This window comes from Ctenopharyngodon idella, chromosome 2 (assembly GCF_019924925.1).
Source record: "Ctenopharyngodon idella isolate HZGC_01 chromosome 2, HZGC01, whole genome shotgun sequence".
NCBI classification, from domain to species: domain Eukaryota; kingdom Metazoa; phylum Chordata; class Actinopteri; order Cypriniformes; family Xenocyprididae; genus Ctenopharyngodon; species Ctenopharyngodon idella.
Genome location: NC_067221.1, coordinates 32921340 through 32948701, shown reverse-complemented (window position 1 = coordinate 32948701; position 27362 = coordinate 32921340). Strand labels below are relative to the sequence as shown.

The window sequence follows — 27362 nt, the reverse complement described above, 5'->3', positions numbered from 1 at the left end:
GTTTGTGTAAAAATACCCACCCCAACCAACCTTTACAGAACGTATAAATGACTTTTGATATAATTCTTATTAATATTTATATATATATTTTAAATTGTCATTAATGTAAAATATTAAATAAACTACTGTATTTAAAAATTTATTTTGACAATTTAGTTGATAATAATTGAATAACCGATGACAGACAAAGCAGAATCTCAGTAAAAGAGATTCATCTGAAAGGTAAAATTATTCTACGATTTATTTACACTACAGGCATATGAATATTTACTCACTTAATTTCCCATATTTTAATTGAAGATATGTCATAACACCAACACTAATGCAAAATTAAAGATTTCACTCAACTAACCTATAGATTTTAAAGCATAGTTGTCTTAAATGTACATAATCCATGGACGTACTAAATAAAACCACCAATAATTACAGTAATTATTACATTTAAAAATAATAACACAAGTAACAACATGCCACTTGGGGCCTTTGTGCCAAATCTGGGGGATGGGGGGAAGAGTCATCTTACCCCAAGGGTCTAATTATTATTTTTTTACTTCAAAATGAAAGCTATAACTTTTTACTCCACAAATCTAAAAACATTAATGTGTCCCTCATTAACAAATAGACACAAAAATACTTTAATAATGTCATAGATCACTATTTTTCAGAGACACAAAATTAGATATTTCGACTGAATAAATCTCACAAATGTTGATATTAAGATGACAAAATAAAAAAAAAAATGTAGCCATTTATCAAAAGTGCTAAGATGAGAATTTGTGTCATCAATGGTCAGGAGAAAAAATAAAGGTGGTGGTGGTGATGTGGGGGCCCTGGGGGTCCTACCGTATATTTTTTTTCTCAGCAACAAAGGTGGAAATGTTCAGCATTTTTAAGATATGCAGACTAGCTTTACAGAAAATGACATTAAAAAAATAAACCTACTCTGAGAAAAAAGTCCAGAGTCCGACTATATATATATATATATATATAAAGGCCTACTTAGGCCTATATTTATTTGAATTTTGCTTATTTTGCCTATTTATGTAATGTCATGCCTTGTAAGTGTTAGGAGGATGTACCAAAGATTTTAACCTATCACTACACTTCTGTGTTTTAGTAGTGCGACAATAAAGGTAATTTGAGTTGATTCTATTTCAGACATTTACCAGCACACGCAGTTATGTTTCCGCCTCAGTCATGAGCGCATACCTGTCAGCAGGTGGCGGACGTGGGCGCGCGATTGAGTGCACGAGCAGAAATCATGGCAGGCGGTGAGAGAGTCGCTCATCTGATGCGTCAGCTCGCGAGCGCGGCGTAAGTTTCATTATTTCAGTTCATATCGTTAAGGTATTAAAGTGTGTTTTTAGTTTGTGGATTTTATATATTTCTAATTTTTGTATAGGCTAAGCATGTTGTCTCTACTCAATGACCCGAGAGTTGTAAACAAACCCTTAAAGGGATAGTTCATAAAAAAAAAATCTCACACATATTTTAGTCATAGTTATGTTGTTCTAGACCTAAATGTATTTTTTCTTTTTCTTATGTGGTACACAAAAGAAGATAGTCAGAATGACAGCCTTAGTCTCCATTTACTGCATTTTATTTTTCAGAATTGTTACTGAGTCGGCCTGCCAAGCACCTCTCTTTTGTTTTACACAGAATAAAGTAATATGGATTAGTAACAACTTATATAATACCAGTATTTTTTTTTTTTTTTTTGCATGCCATATGTTTTATAGGTGCAGATGTCCCGCGCATTCTCAAGCGTATTCCCACACTTATAACCGAGGTAAGATATTTCAGTCAGTGTTTTTTCTCTAAATAAATTAACTTTGCAATATGTGAGTGTGTTTTATGTGTGTAGTTTCTGCAGGTGAGGCTCATATTTGTGAGAGGAAAACAGACTATGCATTTGAAGTAAGCGCACAACATTTATTTATTTATTCATTGTGGAATATAGTTTCACCACTTATAGTATAGTTTTTTAATACAGTGTTAAATAACTTACATATATTTACAGTGAAATACTTTAATCTTAATGAATGTCAGTCAGTCAAGCAAAGAGATTTCAGTTTGTAATTGAATGTGAATATCCAGGAATTACATCATAACATCATAGGTCTTTATAATAATAATAATGATAATAATAGAAGTTTTTATTATTATTGTGGTTATTCATTTAATTTTTTGTTGTTCTGTTTCAGATGGCTTGTTCAAATATCAGATTTGGAGCAGGAGTTACCAGAGAAATTGGCATGGTAAAGGACCTTTTTTTTCCACCCAAAAATTACAGTTGTATCATTATATACTCAAACTCACGTTGTTCATGTATTTTTATGACAACCATTTGTAAGCATTGAACTGATTAGGCTCTATTATTGCTCATCTTATTGCTCTTTATCTTAAAGTCTGTTCACTTCATGTCAGATCAGTTTGGGAATTGTCTGTCATTGGTTGTGCTGTTTTGGCTGATTTGATCAGGATTTGCAGAACATGGGAACACGTAATGTGTGTCTGATGACAGATAGAACCCTGTCTCAGCTGCCGCCGGTTGCTGCAGTGCTGGAGTCACTGACAAAACATGGAGTCAAATACAAGATCTATGAGGACGTGCGAGTAGAACCAACTGACAAAAGGTTACAAAATGGGCTATTTATTGTCAGTTTTTGCTTATGATATAAACAGAAGTGTGTGAAAGCAACTTCTCTTTCTCTTTTCAGCTTTAAAGCAGCGATTGATTTTGCCAAAAAAGGACATTTTGATGTGTATGTTGCTGTGGGCGGGGGCTCTGTGATTGACACCTGTAAAGCAGCCAATCTCTATGCTTCTCATCCAGAGGCAGAATTTCTAGACTTTGTCAATGCACCAATTGGAAAAGGAAAACCCATCACAGCCACACTGAAGCCTCTAATTGCTGGTACAAAGACATGCAAAGACATTTGCTTCCTTTCTGCCTCTCTCTCTTGTTAAAGGATTAGTTCACTTCTGAATGAAAATTTCCTGATAATTTACTCACCCCCATGTCATCCAAGATGTTCATGTCTTTCTTTCTTCAGTCGAAAATAAATGAAGGTTTTTGAGGAAAACATTCCAGGATTTTTCTCCATATAGTGGACTTCAGTGGGGTATGCCAGGTTGAAGGTCCAAATTGCAGTTTCAGTGGAGCTTTAAAGTGCACTACACGATCCCAGATGAGGAATAAGGGTCTTATCTAGCGAAACGATCGGCCACGCATGACGTAATCATGTTAGAAAGGTCACGCGTGACATGGGTGAAAGTACAGATCCAGGGTCTACAAAGCAACGTGCAAAGATTAAGCCAAACGTCCTTTTACAAAAAAAGGTAAAACAACGATATCGGACGGTTTTGAAGTTGGAGTTTTTCGCCATACCACGGTACTTCCGTGTACAGCGCATTGAAGCTGCACTGAAACTGCAGTTTGGACCTTCAACCTGGTGTACCTTACTGAAGTCCAGTATAGAGAAAAATCCTGGAATGTTTTCCTCAAAAACCTTAATTTCTTTTCGACTGAAGAAAGACATGAACATCTTGGATGACATGGGGGTGAGTAAATTATGAGGACATTTTAATTCTGAAGTGAACTAATCCTTTAATGGTTACCATTTAGCATATGCAGATAACTACAGACCACAGCTCAAGAGACCAAACATTGACCATAGATCAACCTTCATTAATATGCTGATACATTATACTTACATATATATATATATTCATTTCCATTTTGTGTTTCTGTATGTCTGTGCATGTGTAAGTTCCTACAACGGCTGGAACAGGGAGTGAAACCACAGGAGTGGCGATCTTTGACTTTGAGGACATGAAGGCCAAAACTGGTTCGCAGAAACATTTTACTCATTAACATTTCGTCTCTGTTCTCAGTGTGTGTAAACACCGAATTCGGAAAGGTTGAGAGTTGAGGTTTAAGATGAGATAATGGTTAAATAGTTAAGGTGTAATGGTAGAGGTTTAGATCTTTGTACTGTGTTTGTTGTGTAAGTTTAGAACTTTAATGTGTGTGTCTTTTCAGGTATTGCAAATAGAGCCTTAAAGCCTACTTTAGGGATGGTGGATCCCCTACATACTCTTCACATGCCATCCAGAGTGGCAGCTAACAGCGGGTTTGACGTGCTCTGGTGTGTGTTTACATGAACACTTTATTTATTAATCACATTCAAACCAAGGCAATCACCAAATTCCTTTACTGTACAGCAAGAAAATGTAAGTATGCTGACAGAAAGAACCAATTTGATGATTCCAGGTTTTGCTCATTCTGTGCGAACCTGCTTTATTAACTTCCCATTTGGTGCTTTTAATTTTTTTAATGAAAGGAAATAACTTTTTTTTTATATATTAACATGTCATTTATTCATGTGACGGCAAAGCTGAATTTTCAACATCATTACTCCAGTCTTCAGTATCACACGATCCTTCTAATATGCTGATTTGGTGCTCAAGAAACATTTATTATTATTATAATCAATGTCGATAACAGTCGTGCTGCTTAATATGTCGGTGGAACCTGTGACACATTTTTTTAAGAAATCTTCATTTTACTGTCATTTTTTATTAGTTTATGCATTCTTGCTAAATAAAAGTATTAGTTTCTTTAAAAAAGATTATGCTATTCATTTAGATTTTGGTATTTATTGTGTTTGGTTTAAATCTTTCTCTTTATAGTCATGCATTAGAGTCATTCACTGCATTGCCATATAACCTGAGAAGTCCCTGCCCACCTAATCCCATTAATCGCCCCGCTTACCAGGGCAGCAATCCAATCAGTGATGTTTGGGCAAGACACGCTCTCAAGATCGTTGCCAAATACTTAAAACGGTATGTTGAGTGAGGTCATGTGATTATTTGTTGTTTATTGACTATTTGGATACTTCTCAAAAAATTAGATTTTTGATTTTTATCAATTTTAAAAGTATTATATTTAAATGTAATATTGGCAAGATATGAAGACGTGTGTGTTGTAGGGCGGTGCGTGATGCGGGAGATGTGGAGGCTCGCTCCAGCATGCACCTGGCCAGTGTGTTTGCAGGAATTGGATTTGGCAATGCAGGAGTCCATTTATGGTAATTAAATAGAACTTACATTAAATTAACACCCAAAAGAGTTGGTTCTGGTAATGAGTTTGGCAGCATCGAATCACAACACACTTAAGAGACTGCTAATGGAATCGCTAGTGCTGCAATGCCATAATTTTCCATATTTGCACATATCAGAACAGACAGCACAGGTGGACTGAATTTATTGCTGTGAGAGTTTAAGGAAAGGCATAGAGCTCTTGCAGCTTTTGTTGAAGTTAGTAATGGATAGTTAGTGACATAAAGATGTACCTTTGTGACAATACGCCACTTTTATGATAAAACAACTTTCATTTAAATTGTTATGTATTTTTGGAAATTATCTGATAATGCCTTGTTGATTGTTCTTTTTCTGTGTTCAAGTCATGGAATGTCATATCCTATTGCCGGGAATGTCAAAACTCACAGGGCTAAAGGATACAATGTAGAACATCCTATAGTGGTAAATATAAACTGCACTACATTCAAAAGTTTGTGGTCAGTACAAATTCTTTTATTTAGTTATGATTAAATAAATTTATGAAGTGACAGTAAAGACATTATAATGTTACAAACAATTTCTATTTCAAATAAATGTTGTTCTTTTGAATTTTCTATTCGTCAAAGAATTCTGCAAATATGTATCACTGTTTCCAAAATAAAAAGAAATAAGATCAAATACAATAGGTAATAATATGAAATGTTTCTTGAGCACCAAATCAGAATGATTTCTGAAGTTATGGCTGCTGAAAATTCAGCATTGCCATCATAAATTGAATTTTAAAATCTATTAAAACAGAAAACATTTAATTTATATTATTATTTTACAATATTACTGTATTTTGGATAAAATAAGTGCAGCCTTGGTGAGCATAAGTCTTTCAAAAGCATTAAAAAAATTCTATTGACCCCAAACTTTTATTAATAGTGTGTTTTTAGCCTAATCCATGCAATATCACACATTATATATTCTGTAATACATAATAATACCAATTCTAGTACTTCCAATATTGATGGGATCTCACAATATTTTTCATGTGTTTTTCTTCATGGCAGATTCCCAGTGTTTTTCATGATATAGTTTTACTGTGCCTTTCTCTTTTAGCCTCACGGACTCTCTGTAGTTCTTACTTCACCTGCTGTTTTTACTTTTACTGCAAACATGTGTCCTGAGCGCCACCTGGAGGCAGCACAAATATTAGGTAACACACTTAGAAAGCTAATCTCAACATTGTGTCAAATATTAACACTGTAATGTGATGTAATGCTTATAAAGATTTAAAAATTAACTTTCATAAAAGTTGTTAAAGAAATGTACTCAGTTGTGTTGCTGTATTGGAAAGTTAAATGTTTATTGTGTAAAACGTATTTGGGGTGCATTGATTATATGTTATTCATTGTAATTTTTGTGGATGATTTTATAGAAAATGCTACCTTTAAGAACACTGTATGATTTAATTGATGATTGATGGAGGTTTATATTACAGATTGTGAATGTGTTTTATCAGGTACTGATGTGAGTAACGTCAAGAAAGATGATGCTGGCCGTGTGTTGGCGGACACTCTCAGATCGTTTCTCTATGACCTGGAAGTGGAGGATGGCTTGTCTGCAATTGGCTACACTAAAGAGGACATACCATCTTTGGTGAAGGGCACCATCCCTCAGGTCAACAAATCACGTTACATCCCTGTACTAAAAAGTGCTACAGAGATCATTTTTTGCTGAAATCTGAAATTCTGCTCTATCAAAAATCACACAACACCTGAGAATAAGAAAGAAACATGACATCCTAAAGGGTTAAGCTCCTTCAGCTAAAACGACTGCTCATTATCATTATTATTATTATTAGGTAACGCTTTATTTTACAATGTCCTTTTTACTTATGTAACATGTACTTACTATAGTAATAACAGTAAATTATGCATATTTACGTGCAACACCCTAAACCAAATCCTAATCCTAAGTACATGTTGTTAATTAATGTTACTCAGTACTTAAATGTACAATTACACTGTAACAAGGACACGTTAAAATATATATATATATATATATATATATATAAACATTAAAATACTTCTTACGGTCTTCAATAGGAGGTCCACCAATTGTCCCTCCCACATTAAAGTGTATGAAGTAAAATTATGCAATGTATAAGCTGCATCATTAATGCTTATTTTAAAGGTAATTTTAGCATCATAACAAAGTATTTTAAATACATTAATATGGTACTTATGCATGTTTTATATCCCCAGCTTAAAATGCAACACTCCAGTGCATATAACATTATACCATTTACTGTTATAATTAAGTAAATAAAATAATTATATTATTTTATGTGTTAAAATTATCTCAGAGGGATTAAATGAGTTTATTTTTGTGTATTTTTTCACAGGAGCGGGTAACTAAACTGTCTCCTCGAGCTCACACTGAAGAAGATCTGACCGCTCTATTTGCTGCGTCCATGAAGCTCTACTGAGCTCTTGAAGGACATTTTAACATTGTTGAAGTTCACAGCCTCAGATTAGCTGATTTCATTATGTAAGCAGAGACACTGATCTGAACACAGTGACCTTACTGAACTTTAATCCTTTCACAGTGATGTCACAGTCTTAAGACTATAACATACTCACAATCAGATACTCTATTCTGCACACCAATATAAATATGACACATACATTTGTGTTTCATATGTCATCAACATATTTAAACAATCATCATAGTAATCATATTTAAACTACCCTGTATGCACACAGTACGGATACTCTCCGTTCACTGTAACCCTTAGGCTGATTTGTTAATTAGAGTGATTTAGGCAGGTTGGAATTAAAGGAGTCTAATCTAAGAATTAGGATAAGACTTTTAATTGCATTTGTTTTTTTGGTCGAGTTGTTTTTTTGTTTTTGTTTTTCCTGAATGGCCATGTAGCAAATCTGAAAGACTGATTAATGAATTCATTCATGCTGTCCTGAAATGTTCATCTGAATTGAGGAGCCCTCATATGATATTGAATATTTTCACAGAAATTATGAAAATGATAGAAATATCAATGCATGCAATAAAATGCAAATGCCATAATACTTTATAATCATTAGGGCCATTTCTTGGAATATAGGCAAACTAGGCAGTTGCCTAGGGCAGTGGTTCCCAACCATGTTCCTGGAGGCCCCCCAGCACTGCATATTTTGCATGTCTCCTTTGTCTGACACACCCATTTCAGGTCTTGGAGTCTCTACTAATAAGCTGATGACTTGAATCAGGTGTGTTTGATTAGGGAGATATGCAAAATGTGCAGTTTTGCATAGGGGGCCTCCCAGAATGTGGTTGGGAACCACTGGCCTAGGGTGTCACCAGCTAGAGGGGGTGCCAATGAGTGCCTCAACCATAGATATATATATACATAGATTCCTCATTAGCAGCTGTACTATGGGCCATACATAAGCCATCCATCATATTGAATAGTCAATATCAATATCCCTGCTCTATGATCTGTGAACATCCTAGAGCAAGCTGACAGCGTCTGTATTTAGACTCATGTATCAATATCTATATCTGCAATAGACATCAGCAGATGATTTTGCTAAACTAACACAATCGAAGACGAAGGCATCGGCTAACACGATTAGTTACCCTAGTAAAAGTAAAAACATTAAAAAGTACTATAGTAAAAACCTGTAATATTGAGTTAATACATATAAATACACAAATCAACACATTCTCACCTGTGAAAGGTAATCACATTTCTCCGGGAATTTAAATATCGGTGCAATGTTGTGGCATCATTGATTCTTACTGTGAGTGAATACACTCTGACCGTTCCAAGATGGCGGGCGCACCGATGTGTCTGGAGCCATTGAACGCAAGTTGTACTCACTGTAAAGTCAAATGACTTCCAGCTCCTCCTCTTTGGAGGTCCAATGGGGTGGAGGGATAGATTTGTGGGTAGGGTTAGGGTGTGGTTGGATATTCTAGCTCCACCCATTAGGCCCAAATTACATTCGTTCTCCCTGCTGGAGGTTTAGGGAGGAGGAGCTAGACATAAGCTCCATTTGCTCTGCAGTGAGAAGCTTCTCATTGAATGTGGCATCTACATATACATATCTATGGCCTCAACAAATCTATGGCCTCAACACCCTGTTAACAAGTTACACTGCATTTTAGCCAAAATTCACCATGTGTTAAGTGCATTTAAGCAGCTGAATATTAGCATAAGAAAGATATAGTTTTTAAAATGTTATTAGAAAGTTGGCGATCAGATATCCAAACATTTTGTGTATATTAAGAATATAGGCCTTTTTAAAAAATGAATGATTGCAACAGTGAAATAACGCAAGTGTTGGGTTGGTTACGATCAAATTTGTCCAGAAAACATATATCATTTTCCTAATCGGCTGCATCAGACACCATCTGTATTATATCCCATAAATTGAATTTAACTCTTAAAACAGTTTATGTAACATACTGGGAATGTCATTATTTATAAATGGACAAACATTGTCCATTATTTTTCATTTAATACATTGTGTGTCTAAAGATCGTCATTATTTAGCAGAATACCAAAATAATTTTGACATGGAGTAAATTGGAGCATTTTAATATTATTAAACACTCCTTCGCAGTTTGTTTCCAGTCTTAGAACATTTTTATTATTATTGAAAATAAATGTGAGCTCGGCAAAAGGCAGATTCAAACCCATGTCGATCGCATTAAAAGCCAGGTCTGCAAGCCTTACTCGCTACTGCTGCGCCACTGAAGACATAGAATTCTGTGCATCTTTTTTAAAATTTGAGTGGCCCAACCACACATTGGTGGGAGGAGCTAGTGTAAATAGTGTTTGCCAACAAGGGACGCTATTTGCACTTAGTGTAAATAGACACTCAATTTTTTTTATTAGTGTTGGCTAAGTTACTCCAAAAAAAGTAATTAATTACTAGCTACTAAATACATCTTACAGTGTAATTAGATTACTTTTTAGAGAGTAAATAGTACAGTATTGCGTTACTTATTGCTAATTACTTTATAAGTCACATATATCAACCTCGACTAGTTGAACAATACAAGGATAGACATGAAACTGCTCTTTTAATTCTTTCAAATAAATAATACAAAATTGCATAAATTATTATTGAACTGACCAAAGTATTTAAAGGGAGGAGATGGTTACATTAAAAACATACATTTCATCATTAGACATTCAATTTTGATGTTAAATCCACTGTTGTTTTATATAAAGTGTGTTCTATAGTGTATACAGTATTTAATTAAATTAAATCAAAATTAACTAATTCAATTACATAAAAATTAGGAGTAATCCCTTATTTTACTTTTTCAAGGGAAAAGTCATTAAATTACAGTAATTCATTACTTAGTAAGGGATTACACCCAAAACTAGTGATGGTCAACTAGAAGAGTCTGTAGAAAGTAAACTAGAAAATGTACAACCAATTTGTTTAGATTTGGATACTGTGCACTCGAAACCTGTGAAAATCTAACTAAGCTGTATATATAGGGTGACTTCAGGTTGATTGGGGCAATTTTCCCAGTCTTCTCAATGGCAAAAAGTATCCTAATCAACCTGAAGAGACCTTATTTAGAGCAGCGCTATGACAGGGATGAAAGTGAGGCTGTGAGGGATAGACTTCCTGTGTTTTCAATGGCATCCGCTGTAAAAAGCTGCATAAAGCACTTATAATTTTCCACAGCTCCTGTTGTCTGGAGTTTTTTTTCTACTGGAATTTCTTAGAAAGATATTTTTCCTGACTTTCATCAGCAGAACGATCTAAAAATGACAGTACAACAAATTAAATGACAGTACAACCCACTGAAGAGATGTATTTCTATCCCTCACAGCCTGGCTTTCATTCCCGTCAAAGATGGCGCTGCTGTGAATAGGGTCTATTCACCTTATCTATGCACTGGACCACCGCATGTAAGTGCTGTTATTATGACAACCAATATGAACATGTGACTGCAGTGTGCACAGAAAAAAAGTGTACACAATTTGGTGAATAATTTTAGTGCTTATTAAGAGACAACTTATTAAAATAAATTGTAAAAAGCATTAAATCAGTGCTTAGAAATATGTGAGGTTATCTATGTAGTGATTTGTTTTGTTGAAAGACCGGTGAATGTGAAGTGTAGTGTCGTGTGTTAAAGGTTTGAGTGAGTTTCTGTAAGTGCAGAGAGCTGACTTTTAGAAGAGTGTGATTGGCTGATCAGAGCTGTGACCTGCAGCATTTAAACAACTGAAGTGGAACAGATTTAAATAGATTTAAGAGTGCTGATGTTTCTTAGAAAAGCACCTAACCAAGATCTCCTAATGTGTGTGCGTCTTTAAGAGAGTATTTAAAGAGAGGAGAAGGTTTAGCAATAGCAGTGATTCTGAATGAATCGAGAAAGTGTCTCAGCTCTTCTTTCACTGTAGTTACATTTAGAGTTTGTGTGTTGTCTGACTTCATCATGCAGCAAATCTACACGCAGAGCCATGAAGAGTTTGAAGTGTTCACCACTGTGCTATCTCCTCAAGGTTAGTTATCTTTTCATGCTTGCTTTTTTATCATTTCTGTTTAATTGTCAATTATAATTACAGCGAAATGATTGAATCTTGCAGTATGTCGAAAGAGAGTGATGTTCAAGCACCAAGGAGAAATGGTAACACATTTTCTCAGCTGCAGCATAATTTGATACAGCAGTTTTTATGCTACAAAGCTGATGGTGAGATCAAATTATGTTTTTTGTGTGTGTGTTTGAGATGGTTGTGGCAGCAGACTACAGTGCAGACTGTGACGAAGAGGTGTGTGTCCGTGCTGGTGAGGTCGTGTTGCTGCTGTATCAAGAGAATGCTGACTGGTGTTACATCCGACTTCAGAACGGAAAGGAGGGATACCTGCCTACAGCCTGCTTCACTCCGGTATTCATGCACACAAAACACATTCAATGCACAAATTATACACTACATGGCCTACAGTACACCTGTATATGCTAGTTGAGCGTTTCATTTTAAAACCATGGGTGTTCCCTTGTTAAACAGAAGTACTTAGCATACTTTTTAAGAGTAGGGATGACCGGGACACAACCTAACGCGGGGATAGTTGTAATGCACATGGTTTAAAAGTTTCCACACATGCCAGCATGACAAAACTTAGTGTATTTACTAGTTGCCATATCAACACTATATAGAGAAAAAAGCGCCAAAATTCAAAATCTTTGGAAGATATCACTGAACATTTATTCAACCATAGCCAAAGTAAATTATTACTGAAGCAAATTTTTCTTGTCAATTTTTAGTGTTTATATAAAATGAGACAAATCTGCTATTATTTTAATCTCCAATCTGTTATTTAGCAGTTTAGATAGTTCTTTAATGCTTATCTAACCAGCAGAAGACACTAGCCAGGTTTAAATCCAAGTTAAGCAGGTGGGGCACGTTGTAGCACTGTTACAATGTGCCCCATATTAGACCTATACTATTCTATGATGTTAGCGATATAATTCACATTAACAACTTTTATGAATTCTGAGAAACCATGAGTCAGCGTTCAGAAATGATTAATTATTATGTTTGAACTATGCTGTATAGCTGTTTTGTGGCTTTTAATTCTTAAAAAATGACATTATTTCATATGAAAAAGTTAATAATTGTATTTTATTAACAAAATATTTTAGCTTGAATATTGTTTTTATTAGATCAGAAAACAGATATGACAGATTTTAAGCTGTCATATGGTCATGTTACAAGTTACAACATGCCCCGCCTATTCTTTCAGGGTAAAAAAAGAAAAAAGTAGACACTGTATTAATGTAACAAAACCACATAATTGTACTAAATGTGTTAAAAATTTAATGTGGGAAAAAATAAATACTTTGAACCCCATGTGGATTTACACAAACTGAGAAAGTCAAAAAGTGTTGTAATGCTGAATGTAATGTTTGAATGTTATTTTCAAATAAATGAAAATGTATTATAGTTTACAATTCAGATTAATTTATAGTAAACACATTTAGTTGAATTTAAGAGTGCTTTTTTGACCCACTTAAGTTGTCTTTGAAATATGCTTAAAGTGAACTGTACCGAAGAGCATTTATGGTAAACTAAAAAATATACTTTAATGTCAGTTTTGTATATCATGTATTTAAATATATTTATTGTTTTGTAATGATGACATTGAAATTTAGTACATTTAAAATATCAGAGTGTCTATTTACACTAAGTGCAAATAGCGTCCCTTGTTGGCAAACGCTATTTACACTAGCTCTGAATGTGTGGTTGGGCCACTCAAGTTTTAAAAAAGAAAAAATTCTAAATTCAACGTCTTCAGTGGCACAGCATTATCGAATAAGGCTTGCAGACCTGGCTTTTAACGCGATCGATGCGGGTTCGAATCCACCCTTTTCCAAGCTCACATTTATTTTCAATAAAAATGAAAATAATGTTCTAAAAGTGGAAACTACTAATAAATACTAATAAACTACGAACAAGTGTTTAATAATATTAAAAGTGTTTATTGGGTAGCGTTAGGGAAAGGTGTAGGGAGGGTTTTTATTCTCCCAATAAGGCAGCATCAATTTAATAATTTTAATAAATATAATCTTTTACACTCTATGATATTATTGCATCCTGTTAATGTACAAAAATACTGAGGTACAAATAGTATCTGCCAATAATAAAGCATAGATAGAATCGAATTACTATTTACTCCCATTGCAAAGAACTGATACTTTTACATGGTGTGAATAGAATCTATCGCTATTTTCACCTTGTGTAAATAGCATATCGCTAAGAAAATGCTGCTATTGTCACTTAGTGTAAATAGAATATATTGTTATATTCACTTAGTGTAAATAGCATCTATCGCTAAGACAATATGCTATTTTCACTTAGTGCAAATAGCCACTGCCTTAAAATATATTAATTTTTAATATGATATTGAATAATGCTACAGTGACGAAAACTAATGTTTTTGTAAAGCATCTAACGTGCCTAAGATGTGTGCACAGTACTGTATGTGTTTATGTGTGTGCAGAAGCAGGATCCGTTGAGGCCCATCATGACTCAGGTGCCGCACAGCTCCATGCAGGAGTCGTCTAATAATCGCAGTGGCTCTGCTGGGTGAGAGTTTGTGATGTTTTTAACTCTGATTTGTTTTTGTTGTACTGTGGGATCATTGGTGTTTGTATCCCTAGAGGGCGCTCTCTGAAACTTCTGCGGCGGGCGTCTCTGTCAGGAGTGCCGGGTTCACCTCGATTACTTCAGCGGCTGCTCTCTCGTCGACGTAGTGACGGACATGCAGTTCGTTCGATCGGCTCCATAAATCCAGCATTCAATCCTGACTGATGCATCCACCCTTAGAGCTCCACTTTTCCCTTTTAAATGGGTCACAGAGCAGCAGAAACTAAGATAGCATGACACTAAAAGTTCAGTCCGTACGCAGATCCTACTTGTGGAGGAAAAAATGAAAGATCGGTGTCCTGATTAGGGGTTGGGGCCTCAGGAACTTGAAAGCTTGTGGGACAGAACCTGCAACTGGTGTCAGGAGTCTTTACTATTAGGTTACTGCCCCACATGTAAATACTTGATGTAAATATTGTGATTTGAATTTAAAAGACATTTGAATGTCATTACACTGCAGTTTTAATGTAAATTACACCCTTCGCCTAAGAATATATTTGTTTGAATATGTATTTGTTCCGTCTAATAATGCACAAAGACTACAATGATTTAGAAAGTTACAGAGTTTAAATTTGAAACGGGTATGTCTCTATCTGTGTGTGTGTGTGTGTGTGTGTATATATATATATATATATATATATATATATATATATAGGGTGAATGTACAACATTTAGATTTCCATTTTTATTTATTTATTTGTTTTCTGTATGAGCAATTCAATTCATTTAATTTAATTTGGGTAGGGTTAATGTGGAAGCGGAAGATGCCAGCAGACAAAAGGTTTCAGTTGTTGCCAGTTTTATTTTTGTTGTTTATAAAAATGGATCGCTGCCCTTTGCATTATTTTTGGAGAATTCACATGGAATGAAATAATCATTGTATTCATTGTAATAATTACTTTTCCCTTGAAAAAGTAAAGTAAGGAATTACTCTTAAAGGCACAATATGTAAGATTTTTGCAGTAAAATATCCAAAAACCACAAGGCCAGTGTTATATATTTTGTTCATTTGAGTACTTACAATATCCCAAATGTTTCCAACTATTTATAAATCGTGAGAAAATCGCGATTTTTAACCAAGGATACGGGACGTGTCCGGGAGTCACCACAGGCGTCATATCTGCGTTACCCTCGTTTCCTGCTTTATTTTGTAGAAACCATGGAAACACTAAAGCCGCTTTAATATATTACATGTTTTATTAGACAAGGGAACCACTGTTTGGTTACATTTATAGACAGAAAACTAATTATTGTTATATAGCTCAACACGTTTAGTCTTATTGTTTAAATCTAGTTTTCTTGATTTTCCGAGAGTACCATGCTTTTACCATGCCTCAGAGAAAAACACTATTGTGTCAAGTAGCTAATACAGCATTTTCTCCATCATACAATACGTTTTAAAATTAATTGCATGCCATTTATCAACACAAGCCACCCAACATAATGATATTCTAAAATCGATCTAGCTTACTGCAGTGTGCAGCAGTGTCTCACAGCAGCCGCCGAGCGAACGCACAGAGTAACGTTATAACATCATTTTCAACACACTCAAATGTATCTAATATGATAAACAGCGCTGTGTTACCTCATACGCTTGACCGGAGAAGCGGCTACTGTGGCATAATAAAAGTTCCGCTGCTCGTGAGGCGTGTGTCGCGCTCGTCTCTCATTAGCAATCGCTCCAGTGGCCTCGGCACTCGGCCCTGCTCTGCTTCATACTACAGTAACGTTAATAATCTCATCAATGAACATGATTTCTGTTCGAGTCCCATCCTGATTCTTTTCCACTGGCTGTGAGGTGAAGACGACATCTCCCAAGATTTCACGCTCAAACTCGGCGTCATCAAGCTACGCCTTTGTTTTGAATAGGCGACCTCTAGCTGCGAAAATCTACATATTGTAGCTTTAATTTTTCTGTAATTTAATTACACTTCTGATGCAATTGCATTAAATACTATAGAACAATTCTAAAACAATAGTGGATTTAACATCAAATTTTAAAGGGTTAGTTCACCCAAAAATGAAAATAATGTCATTTATTACTCACCCTCATGTCGTTCCACACCCGTAAGACCTTCGTTCATCTTCGGAACACAAATTAAGATATTTTTGTTGAAATCCGATGGCTCCGTGAGGCCTCCATAGCCAGCAATGACATTTCCTCTCTCAAGATCCATTAATGTACTAAAAACATATTTAAATCAGTTCATGTGAGTACAGTGGTTCAATATTAATATTATAAAGTGACGAGAATATTTTTGGTGCACCAAAAAAACAAAATAACGACTTATATAGTGATGGCCGATTTCAAAATACTGCTTTAGGAAGCTTCAGGAAGCTTCGGAGCGTTATGAATCAGCATGTCGAATCAGCGTGTCGAATCAGCAGTTCGGAGTGACAAAGTCACGTGATTTCAGCAGTTTGGCGGTTTGACACACGATCCGAATCATGATTCGACACGCTGATTCATAACGCTCCGAAGCTTCATGAAGCAGTGTTTTGAAATCGGCCATCACTATGTAAGTTTTTTTTTTTTTTTGGCGCACCAACAATATTCTCGTCACTTTATAATATTAATATTGAACCACTGTACTCACATGAACTGATTTAAATATGTTTTTAGTACATTAATAGATCTTGAGAGAGGAAATGTCATTGCTGGCTATGGAGGCCTCACGGAGCCATCGGATTTAAACAAAAATATCTCAATTTGTGTTCTGAAGATTAACGAAGGTCTTACGGGTGTGGAACGGCATGAGGGTGAGTAATAAATGACATTATTTTCATTTTTGGGTGAACTAACCCTTTAATGTTAAAATATATGTTTTTAATGTAACCTTCTCCCTTTACACACTCTGGTCAGTACAAGAATAATTTATGCAATTGTATGATTTTTTATTTGAAAGAATAAAAAGTGCAGTTTTGCATCTGTCCTTGTATTGTTCAACAGGTCAAGGTTTTTATATGGGATTTAGTAATTAGTAATCCATTTTTTTTTAGAGAGAGTAATTAATACAGTAATCTAATTACACTGTTGAAGATGTAGTATTGTAATAGTAATATATTTACTATTGATTTCCCTGCAACAATGTGTTCATTTAGGAACAAATAAAAGTTGTGAAATAGTCACTACAGTTTTATTTTACCCTGGTATGAATACTGTTAAATGATCATGTTTACCCTTGGTGCTGCTGAATTAATTTGGGCTTTTTAGCTTTTATTTGTAGGACGTTGGCACACACCTCTGACTGCTGCAAAATTTCATGAAATGAAAAGTCATTTTGTAATTCACAGTCTGGCTATAATCATTATTACTTTATCAGACATAACAAGGACAGAAATATATCAACACTGACTGGGTAATACGTTACAATTAGTTTCAATTTGTGAATGCATTAGGTATCATGAACTAACAATGAGCGATTTTTACAGCATTAAAGGGATAGTTTACCCAAAAGTGAAAATTCTGTCATCATTTACTCACCCTCAAGTTGTTCCAAATCTGTATGAATTTCTTCTGCTGAACACAAAGGAAGATATTTTGAAGAATATGGGTAACCAAACGGTAGATGGGCTCCACTGAGTTATATAGTATGAAAAAAAAAAAGTATTATGGAAGTCAATGGGGTCCATCAGATTCAGACATTCTTTAAAATATCTTCTTTTGTGTTCAGTAAAAGAAAGAAATTCATACAAATTTGGAACAACATGAGTGTGAGTAAATGATGACAGAATTTTCATTTTTGGGTGAACTCTTAAAGGTTCATTTTAATAAATGTAACCTACTTTTGTTTAACTTTGTTTACAGCACATTAATGTTAATTTTTACAACCTTAAAAACTAAAAATGTTTTAGTATACACTATTGTTCAAAAGTTTGGGGTCAGTAAGAAATTAATACTTTTATTTAGCAAGGATTCATTAAATTGATCAAAACTAGCAGTAAAGACATGTTACAAAATATGTCAAATAAATGTGTTTTTTTTTAACTTTGTTCATCAAAAATGTTAACCGTTTTCTACATTGATAATAATAATAAATGTTTCTTGAGCAGCAAATCTGCATATTAGAATAATTTCTGAAGGATCATGTGACACTGAAGACTATATTAAAACTATATTAAAATAGAAAAGTTATTTTAATGTGTAATACTTTTTCACAATACTGTTTTAAGACTTAAGACTTTCAAAACATTAAAAAAAAAATTCTGATGTCAAACATTTGAATAGCAGTGTATGTAAATTTTAATATAAACCAAGATGAAAACTATTAATTTTTTTTTATGTTTGTATAAAATTCAGTATTACCTGAAACCTAATAGTTAAGCATTAACACTAATTAAAATTGATGTGGTCCATTTGTGACCTATTACAGAAACACCACTAGTTTTGAGTGAGAAATTGATTCAGAAACAGTGACCACATCATTTCATACAGATGGAATAACTTTATTGTTGTTAGGCTGAAAAGTAATCAAGCATGCAAACAGCAGATTCCTCAGCTGTGTAGAAACATCCAACTGTTTTATTGAAAAACAGAGGAGAAACAATCCAGAAGGGAGAAAAAAACAAAAAACAGATTCAATATCTGTACAGATGAAAGTATAATACAATATATACCACTATTGTACACTGGAATACAATATATCAGGAGGGCAGCAGTCAGAGAAACAACCTGCGCTTGAGTCTGTGTTACACAAAGCAGTAAAACATCTCTTTTGTGCTGCTCTTCTTTACACCAACAATATCAATTATGTTCAAGAGCTAATAAACACGCCCACACAGAAAAGTGCTCTGGTAAAGATGTCGCCGACTTAAAAAAATAACCCAAAAATAAAACAATCTTTTCAAAAGCAAAAGCTCAACAGGCCTCTAACAGCATCATGCTTCACTTGGCCTTTGACCAAAGTCAGGCCTCGTTCCAAAACTCCAATTTATCCTTCTCACAACCGGATCGTCTGTCATACGGCACCATTGGGAGAAGTGTCACACACAAACAACGCAGATCAGAGCTGGGGAGGGTAGAAGACTTGTTAAGGCTGTAAATAACAGGTTTGACCACCTGTTTTTTTGGCAACACCATGTTAAATGCAACAGCTCAGCAAAGTTTCAATAGATATGAACGGAGTTCTCTCTAGGATTTTCCATCTGTTTTATGTTCTACCCAGTGACTAAAGCACAAAGATCAACAGCTCTAGTAATCAAATTTTTTTGGTTTATATGAATCAGTTGCCAAGGCGACAAGAAAAATCTGTTTAGAACAGAATGTGGATATTGTTCTTTGATATTGAACTCCAACAAAAACTCTTAAACCGTCCTTGACACACATTGCCCTGTACTTCAGCATTTTATTATGTCCTAACACAGCTAACAATATTACTATAGTGCTGAAATCAGAATATCCTGAAAATGTCACCAACTCTGCTACTTTCCATTTAGATTTAGCCAAAATCTACATTACATTCCGATACCAAGTAAACTTGTAGGAATTGTCTCGTACTCAACAGTGTTCAAAAAAGAAATGACATGCAAAAGGGTGCAACAAAACCAAATATTAAGCCTAAACGACTTTGGGCCGCATTAAAGGCAACACTGTCAAGAGTTCAAAGGCCAATCGGAGATTTCAGAACAGAAACTTGCTCTCAGATCTACGGATACTCCATGCTGACCTGCTGAGAGAGGTTTCAGAGCTCTGGGTCGTTTAAGTAAATGTGAAATGCTGCTTGAACTCTTTGCCAGGCTTTTACCGTGTAGTGTTCTTTGGATAGACAGCAATGCATTGTGGGTAATACAGGGTAGAGAAGTGCAAAAGATGACTACTGAGCTGACACCTGGTTTGTTCCACAGGCCACTACTAAGTGCACACAGGGCTGAAGTTTAGACTCAGTGAGACAGTCAAATTTACAAATTGGATTGTGAATAATTAGGTTGTGAATCCAGCAATGAGGGTCAAAGTGCACTTTGATTATATAAGTACTATGTATCTACTAGCAAAGCTCAAGGGTGATCTTAAAGGGATAGTTCACCCAAAAATGAAAATTCTGTCATAATTTACTCACCCTCATGTCATTCTGACTTTCTTCTGTGAAAAAGATAATTTTAAAAAGTGCTTTCTATTTATTTATTTATTTATTTTGTCCATACTATGAAAGCCAATAGGGTCCAATGTTATATATGGACAAAAATGGTTCAAAATATCTTCTTTTGTGTTCTACAGAAGAAAGTAAGTTGTACAGGCTTGGAACGACATGAGGATGAGTAAAAGAATAACAGAATTTTCACTTTTAGTTGAACTATCTCTTGCAATAAATTAGTGTGCACCATGTATATATTTTAAGTGGATGAAAGCCGACACTCAATACCGTAAATAATCACTCCAAATTTCACATCTTAAGACTTTGAGAATATTTAAGGAATGCGTTTTACACTAAAAAGACGCATACGTCAGTAAATCGGCTGCACCCTTATTTGTTAGTCGGATCACAGTGTGTGTGTATGTGTGTTATGCCAGGAAGCTCACTCTGCTGTTAGGGTAATGAAGCATCAGGATTGGTCCATGGGCTCAAAGGTGCTGGGAGGCTCCGCCCCGTGACTCTCCATCTCCTCCTGTTTCTCAGGAGTCTCTTCTTCCTCCCCATCATGCCTTGCCGCTGTGTGCTGGCGCAAGTGTTTGTCCATGGACGCCTGTATGCTTGAGACCATCTCCTGCAGGCGCTGCCGTTGTGCCTCGATCACAGCGGGCTCCAGCCCCATGCCGCGGCCCTCGCGTAAAGTGAGCATGCCCGGGGCCACGCGCACCAAATCCTCCCCCGACAACGTTAACCCTTCGTCGCGAACACTGCTGCTGAGATCCACACCACTGCTGTGTTGCCGCCTGATTGGTGGGTGTTCAGGAGGGGCGGAACCCAATGAGTGACCTTTGCCCTGGAAGACAGTGACGTTCTGCTCTTTCTTGCGCACCGCGCCGCCGGTGCCCAATCGCAGGCTGTGGGCGGGGCTTCCCTCGCGGCTACGGGAGGCTGCGTCTGAGCGGAGTTGGGAAAGGGCCTCCTGGACGAGCTCCTCCACGTCAGGGCCCACTGGAAAATGACCGGCTGTGTCCACACACAGCTCCAAACGCTCCTCTGATGCATTGAACACAAATGTCTTACCAGACAAGTGGGGCAGTGTGCAGTGTTTCCCGTCCAACAGACCTTAACACAGAAATAGAGAATATTAGCTTCATACACAAAAACTAGGGCTGTCAAATCGATTAATCATGATTAATCACATCTAACATAAAAGTTTGTGTTTATATAATATATGTGTTAGTAGTGTACATATTCAGTGTATATGTATGTGCGTGTAGATGTACACTGCCCGGCCAAAAAAAAAAGTTGCTGTTTGGATTTTAATAGGCAAATACCTAAGAGTCTATAAATGGATCATTATTACAGTGATTATTATGTTTCTAGCATGTTATATGTTTGGCAATGGTTCTTTTAACTCTTAAATATGGAGTGTGTATCTTTTCATTTCTTAAACAACCATGTAGGAAGACATCATGGCCATTTTCCAGGATGACAATGTCAAGATTCACCAGGGTTAAAATTGCGAAAGAATGGTTCAGAGAGCATGAAGAATCATTTTCACACATGAATTGGCACCTCTGAGTACAGACCTTAATTTCACTGAAAGTCTTTGGGATGTGCTGGAGTAGACTTTACACAGTGCTCACCTCTTGTGCATCATTTTTTGGTCAAGATCTTGTAAATGACAATGCAAGAGGTGAGCACTCTGTAAAGTCTCCTCCAGCACATCCCAAAAACTTACACTGAGGTTAAGGTCAGTGCCAATTCATGTGTGAAAATGATTCTCTTAATACATGGTTGTTTAAGAAATGAAAAGCTACACACTCCATCTTTTAGGGTTAAAAGAACCGTTGCCAAACATATAACATACTAGAAAAATAATAATCATAATCATAATCATAAAATAATAATGATCCATTATTATTAATGATCCAATGATCCATGATCCATTTCCCTATTAAAATCCAAACAGTGACTTTTTTTTTTTTGGCCGGGCAGTGTATATATACAGTCAAACCAAAATTTATTCAGACACCTTGAACATTTCATTCATTAATACAGTTTATTCACTATAGTTTAAAAATGGTAATAAAATATGTCAAGATCTCAGAGTTAAACTGTGTCAGAAAAATATATCAAAAATGTCTGAATAATTTTTGGTTTGACTGTATATACACACACGCAAGTATACACACACACGCAAGTATACACACACACACATATATACAGTATTATATGAACAGAAACTTTTGTAAATGCGATTAATTGACAGCACTAAAAAAAAAAAAACATTATTTTACACACCTGCTTCACTGATTGCTACTCACTTTTTTTATTTATTTTATGCTATTGGTATTATATTTTTTCCACTTATTTTATTATACTTATTTGCACAATTTCTCATTGTAATCAATAAAGGTAGAGGTAGTACAAACAATTTAAAAATAATCTTTTGTATTGATAATTTAATTTTACAAAATGTTTACTATATCCTTAAATACAATAACAATATGTATCACAATATACACATTTTTGTGGAACAACAATATTAAAATAATAATAATTAGATAAGATAATAATAAGATTCTGCAGATATTTCAGATTTCTAGGTCACTAATCAAATTAAATAAATTTGTGATGACAATCATATGAACGGTTAGGTGTTCTCAAATCTGGTGAAGCACAAGATGCACTTTGGATCATTCTCGAATCATGCTGGAAAACTGGCTATCAGGTTTTAAACAAACATTTGTGGCGTTCATGCAATTCGAGTCCTGCTGTCATGAAAGCAAAAATAAAAGACAGACTAAATACTAATACATTACATTCTGAAATGTATTTTTCCAAATTGATTTATTCACTTAAACTTTTCACTTAAATTGTTATGCTGATGATATAATTTGTAATGAAAAAAATGTATTAAATTAGAAAAGTGCATAAGCTTTTCTCTGACTATTGGGTCCCAATGTATATAATTATTGCTATATATATAAAAATTATTTTTTTTATATATATATATATATATATATATATATACTAGATATAAATATTTTATTATTTTTAACGTGGCTACAGTGCATCTCTCAGCCAGTGGCAGAATAAACAAGAATCTGGGTTAACAGAGGGTCGGTTCCACACCACAAACCATGAAAATTATTCTGCATTTTTTTTGGAAAATAGAGCCACTTTTAATAAGAACCATTTCTCAAATCCCATCCTATTGGCAATAGTGCTTTTGCAAATGCTTTTGGCAATAGTCTGTGTCGTGCCAATAAAGCACAATTTGGAATTGTGTAAACTGAATAGAAACTGTGTGTGAGAAAGAGGAAAAATAACAGACTACCCATGTCTTTCTTCACAATATTGTAGAAGACTCCTCCTTGCTGGAACAGGTGAGGCAGTTTCTTAGCATAAGACCAGACATCTTCACCTGAGAGAAACAGAAAGAGGAAAAGACAAGACATACAATGTTTAGGCAAAATCCAGAGTTTAACTTTTATCTTGTAATCAATAATTACTGATAAAAGAGGGCAAAATATCAAATTACAGAACTAGAATTCTGACGTGTAAATTACAGCGATAAGTTTGTATTATACAATCCAGAGTCAGATACAAAAAGATCACACACACACAAACACAAACACACTTATGTAGATGCTGAATCTAGTATGAGACAATCAGTCTTACTGTAATTTCATAAAGCATATCACTTACAGATGGGAGTGTCTTACCCATAAGTGCTGCCAAGAGACAGAGTGATGACATCTCAAGGTCAATGTTGTCCTGAAGTTCCCTGCTACTGGTGCGACTGAGGTGTGGGTCAGAGTGAGCGTGCGTTTGCGGCGCGTGAGTGTGCGTCTGGGTCATGTGAGTATCGGGTGAGCTCTCTTTCAGCGCTTCCACAGAGATGCGGTCACCATGCTGGAGTGCCACTGGCTGGTTCTGGTCCTCGGGGCGTGGTGGGGGCAGCTCTCTAGGCGGGAAGCCATGTCGGATGCACAGCTGTCCGGGTGACAAGTTGAAGACCTGGATGATGGAGTTCTGGAGATCACTGTAGGTGGTGTGCGGTTGCAGCTTAAGCATGGCCTGCCGGCCATCGCTGGTTGTTACACGTATCTTCTTCTCTCCGCTGGTGGGTGGCACTTTGGTGGGAGTGGGAGGTGCAGAAGATGATGAAGAGGAAGGAGATGACGGGCGAGGATCCTGCTGGCGCACGCGGTCCGTGCTGCGGCGCTGTGAGAGGGCTGCCTGCTCGCTGATGCTGTGCTGCAAGACCCTCTCGGTTCTGCTCATCACCAGCTCCTCCTTATGCAGGGTTTTGCCCTTCTGTCCAGTCAGGATGATTTTAGTAGGAGGGCGAGTGGCCGATTCACTCCCGATTCCCCCGTCCTGCACGTGAGCACCTTCGATGGCAACTGGATTGTATTCGTCTTGGCTCCGCTTGGCGGTGTGATGCAAAATGGTGTTCACAACTTTTTGGACTAGGATCTCGCTGCCAAACTCACCGGGGAAGTGCTTCGTGACGAGCCGCATTGTCACGTCGTAAACGTTGCTGTTGAGCGTCGGATCCGTTTCGTACTGGAACCAATAAACAGTCTCTCGCACCACACGGCCGCCCCACTCCAGAGTGATGGGGAAGGCTTCGGGAAGATTGTCATACTCCTTCCCCTCCCAGAAGTGCTTGAACCCACAGCCGCACTTCCCACCCTGCGAGCGAGTGTTGGTACGGTCTCCGTCCAAATAGACTACAGAGCCGTCGCCATGAACGCGTCGCACCGAGGTTCCGTGACACCAGGTGCAGGCTGCGAGCGAGCTGAGTTTGTAGTCAGGCACAAGCACATCTTTTTCTGGGTTATAGGAACAAACCAAACTATTCAAAGGAAAGCTGTAGTTCTTGTCCGCTCGCAGCGTCCCATGAGTCGACTTGGCCAAGTTGTAGAGTTTCCCTCCCGGAATGAGCCACTCTGCTGGCGCGTGGAGCTCTGAAAGGGCATTGCAGACAAGGCAGCGGTGGAGACGGCCCTCCTGAACGGATTTCTTTGCTGCTTCTGTGACCTCCTCCGGCTGCACGCCGATCACCCCAGTGCGTCGATATATGTACTGGTGGACGTCAGCAACAAGAGCGGGGTGGATGCCGTACTTGTCCATGAAGACGTCCTCCATTACGCCTACGAGCCGCAGTAGGTATTTATCCTGCAGGCTCCGGTCGCCCCCGATCACACAGCTTCCACTGGAGTCCAAGCTCACATATTTGCTAATCAGCTCTTGAGGAACACCCCAAGCTTTCGGGAGCAGTGCAGCAGGCAAACGGGGCAAAGGCAAGCCCTTGATGCCCACTAGGGGCAGATAATGATTTCTCCCAGAGCTGCTCCAGGCGATGCAGATGGGTTTGTTCAGAGTGCCATCTTTTCCTCTGCAACGCTCCTCTGAAACCAAGCCCGGCAGGAAGGTGGCGGAGTAATCGCCTGGGCTGCGCATGCCGCTCAGTGAGTCCAATAGGATTATGGGTCTGTGCAGTACATTCGCCAGGCCGAAAATGTGGATGTTCCTCAGGCCCAATGGAACACCTTCTGGAGGTACAAACAACGGGTCACACTCATTAATGATGTCTTCCCATTCTGCGGCATCTATAAAGTCCTGGAAAAGAGCTTTGTAGTGGTTGAGGTTCTGCTTGAAATTGAGTTTTAGGTTCTCTCGAAGGGCATGCCAGAACAGCTCACGTCCAACTAAAGCCCTGGACACGGCGTGGACCAGGCAGTGTCCATCTCCGTCCACGTGCACGGGAATAAGACACTCTCTATTCAAGTTTGCTTTCTTTATCTCCTCCAAAGTGTCATGCAGGTAGATCAGGCTCCCTGAGCGATCACGTCCATACCCAACAGTGGACACATGCTCTTGCTCAATAAGAAATGCACGGTCACCAAGAAGTGAGCAGTCGAAGATGTCTCCCTGGTTCATTTCCTTCAAAAGTTTGGCAGTGCCCGTCTGTTTGTCCATGCCATAGCGGGTGAGGATGGGTGACAGCAGCTTGCAGTGATAGTTGGACAGTCCCATCACTTTCACCAGCTCTGAGCCCTTTTTGGGAGGGCCTGGCACGCCCAGCAAAGCATTTCTCAGCAAATTATGAAGCACTACATCTGGGTCAGTCACTTCCTCCACATTCGCGAGATTCTTCTGCTCGTGTCTTTGGCCGCACTCCGTGCACTCGATGCTCATGGAGGTGTGTGCGGGGAAGAAGAGCTTCGCCTGGCACTGCGGGTCCGGGCACATCCCGCATAAAATGCGTCTGTCCTTCTGCTTTGAGCCCGGAATCAACGACATAGTCCAATCTGAAATCTCTTCTGACGCAGCCGTTTACAAAATCATCGCTGTCTAATCAGTGACGGGCGATAGAAAATTATGTCAGCTCACGCAGCTTCTGTTTTCCAGTAACAAACACAACACGGAAGCGGTTCTGTAACAGTGTGACCTATGGGCAGCACAAGGCATGCTGGGAATTGTTGTTCACAATCGTCACAGGTCTAGAGGTCTTGCAACGACATTATTTTAAAAAATGACAAGTAAAATACATTCTGTTATTATACAAAAATGATTGAGTTGTCTTTTATTTATTAAATGTCCTATTTATTTACTACCGTCAGGACGTAGCATACGACGAATACATATTAAAACAAGTGACTTTAACAAAACTACAATATCCACAATACAAAGAAGGCCAAACGCTGTGTTGTGTTGATGAGTTCAGCAGTCTTTAAATGGGCGTGAGAATAAACTGCAGTTGTTTTAGATACAACGGGATCAATGTAATAAACATAAATTGTTTCTTTCTCCGTAACAGACGAATGCTTAAAGTTCACTGGCCGAAAAATTAAAATAAAATGTTGAGATATATAGGCTATGGCAAATAATAATTAGCTATTATAATGTGATGTAATATTTATAAATTAAATTCTTTTCTAATTTAGATCATTATTATTTAACAACAACAGTAACGAGCTGAGTAGCCTAAGAAAATAGTAAAAAAAAAAGAAGAAGTTGGCCAG

General features: G+C 37.0%; 2 protein-coding genes across 7 annotated transcripts; one reads left to right on the top strand and one right to left on the bottom strand.

Annotated features, from left to right (window-relative positions):
* Positions 1-1182: 1182 nt before the first annotated feature.
* Positions 1183-16290, top strand: adhfe1 (alcohol dehydrogenase iron containing 1). Of its 4 annotated transcripts, XR_007926614.1 has the most exons (20): positions 1199-1314; positions 1740-1789; positions 1865-1917; positions 2205-2258; positions 2482-2636; positions 2721-2917; positions 3774-3851; positions 4046-4151; positions 4696-4848; positions 4995-5093; positions 5469-5547; positions 6190-6286; positions 6593-6750; positions 7478-7623; positions 10933-11011; positions 11548-11608; positions 11693-11733; positions 11834-11992; positions 14106-14191; positions 14266-16290. XR_007926614.1 is itself a non-coding variant. In XM_051873457.1 (14 exons), the coding sequence occupies exons 1-14, from the start codon at positions 1262-1264 to the stop codon at positions 7559-7561; spliced, it is 1416 nt and encodes a 471-aa protein (XP_051729417.1). In that variant the 5' UTR covers positions 1183-1261; the 3' UTR covers positions 7562-8162. The 4 variants fall into 4 exon arrangements, 1 of the variants encoding a protein (XP_051729417.1); XR_007926617.1 differs by lacking the exon at positions 10933-11011; XR_007926620.1 differs by lacking the exons at positions 11548-11608; positions 11693-11733; positions 11834-11992; positions 14106-14191; positions 14266-16290 and having other exon boundaries at positions 10933-11164.
* A 2386-nt stretch (positions 16291-18676) lies between these two features.
* On the bottom strand, positions 18677-26809 carry vcpip1 (valosin containing protein (p97)/p47 complex interacting protein 1). Of its 3 annotated transcripts, XM_051866447.1 has the most exons (4): positions 24051-26809; positions 23660-23749; positions 20769-21441; positions 18677-19260 (listed from the first exon to the last, which is right to left on the bottom strand). In XM_051866447.1, exons 1-3 carry the CDS (start codon positions 26638-26640, stop codon positions 20792-20794), a joined length of 3330 nt encoding a protein of 1109 aa, XP_051722407.1. In that variant the 5' UTR covers positions 26641-26809; the 3' UTR covers positions 18677-19260; positions 20769-20791. The 3 variants fall into 3 exon arrangements, with proteins under 3 accessions (XP_051722407.1, XP_051722399.1, XP_051722415.1); XM_051866439.1 differs by having other exon boundaries at positions 18677-21441; XM_051866455.1 differs by having other exon boundaries at positions 18677-21441; positions 23663-23749; positions 24051-26808.
* Positions 26810-27362: the final 553 nt, after the last annotated feature.

Coding starts and splice junctions, on each gene's coding strand:
- adhfe1 (XM_051873457.1), top strand. CDS start 1,262: ATGGCAGGCGGTGAGAGAGTCGCTCATCTGATGCGTCAGCTCGCGAGC. Junction 4,849..4,994: donor GTTGCCAAATACTTAAAACG/GTATGTTGAGTG, acceptor TGTGTGTTGTAG/GGCGGTGCGTGATGCGGGAG. Junction 5,094..5,468: donor AATGCAGGAGTCCATTTATG/GTAATTAAATAG, acceptor TCTGTGTTCAAG/TCATGGAATGTCATATCCTA.
- vcpip1 (XM_051866439.1), bottom strand. CDS start 26,640: ATGTCGTTGATTCCGGGCTCAAAGCAGAAGGACAGACGCATTTTATGC. Junction 23,750..24,050: donor TCTCTTGGCAGCACTTATGG/GTAAGACACTCC, acceptor TGTTTCTCTCAG/GTGAAGATGTCTGGTCTTAT. Junction 21,442..23,659: donor TGTGAAGAAAGACATGGGTA/GTCTGTTATTTT, acceptor TTCTGTGTTAAG/GTCTGTTGGACGGGAAACAC.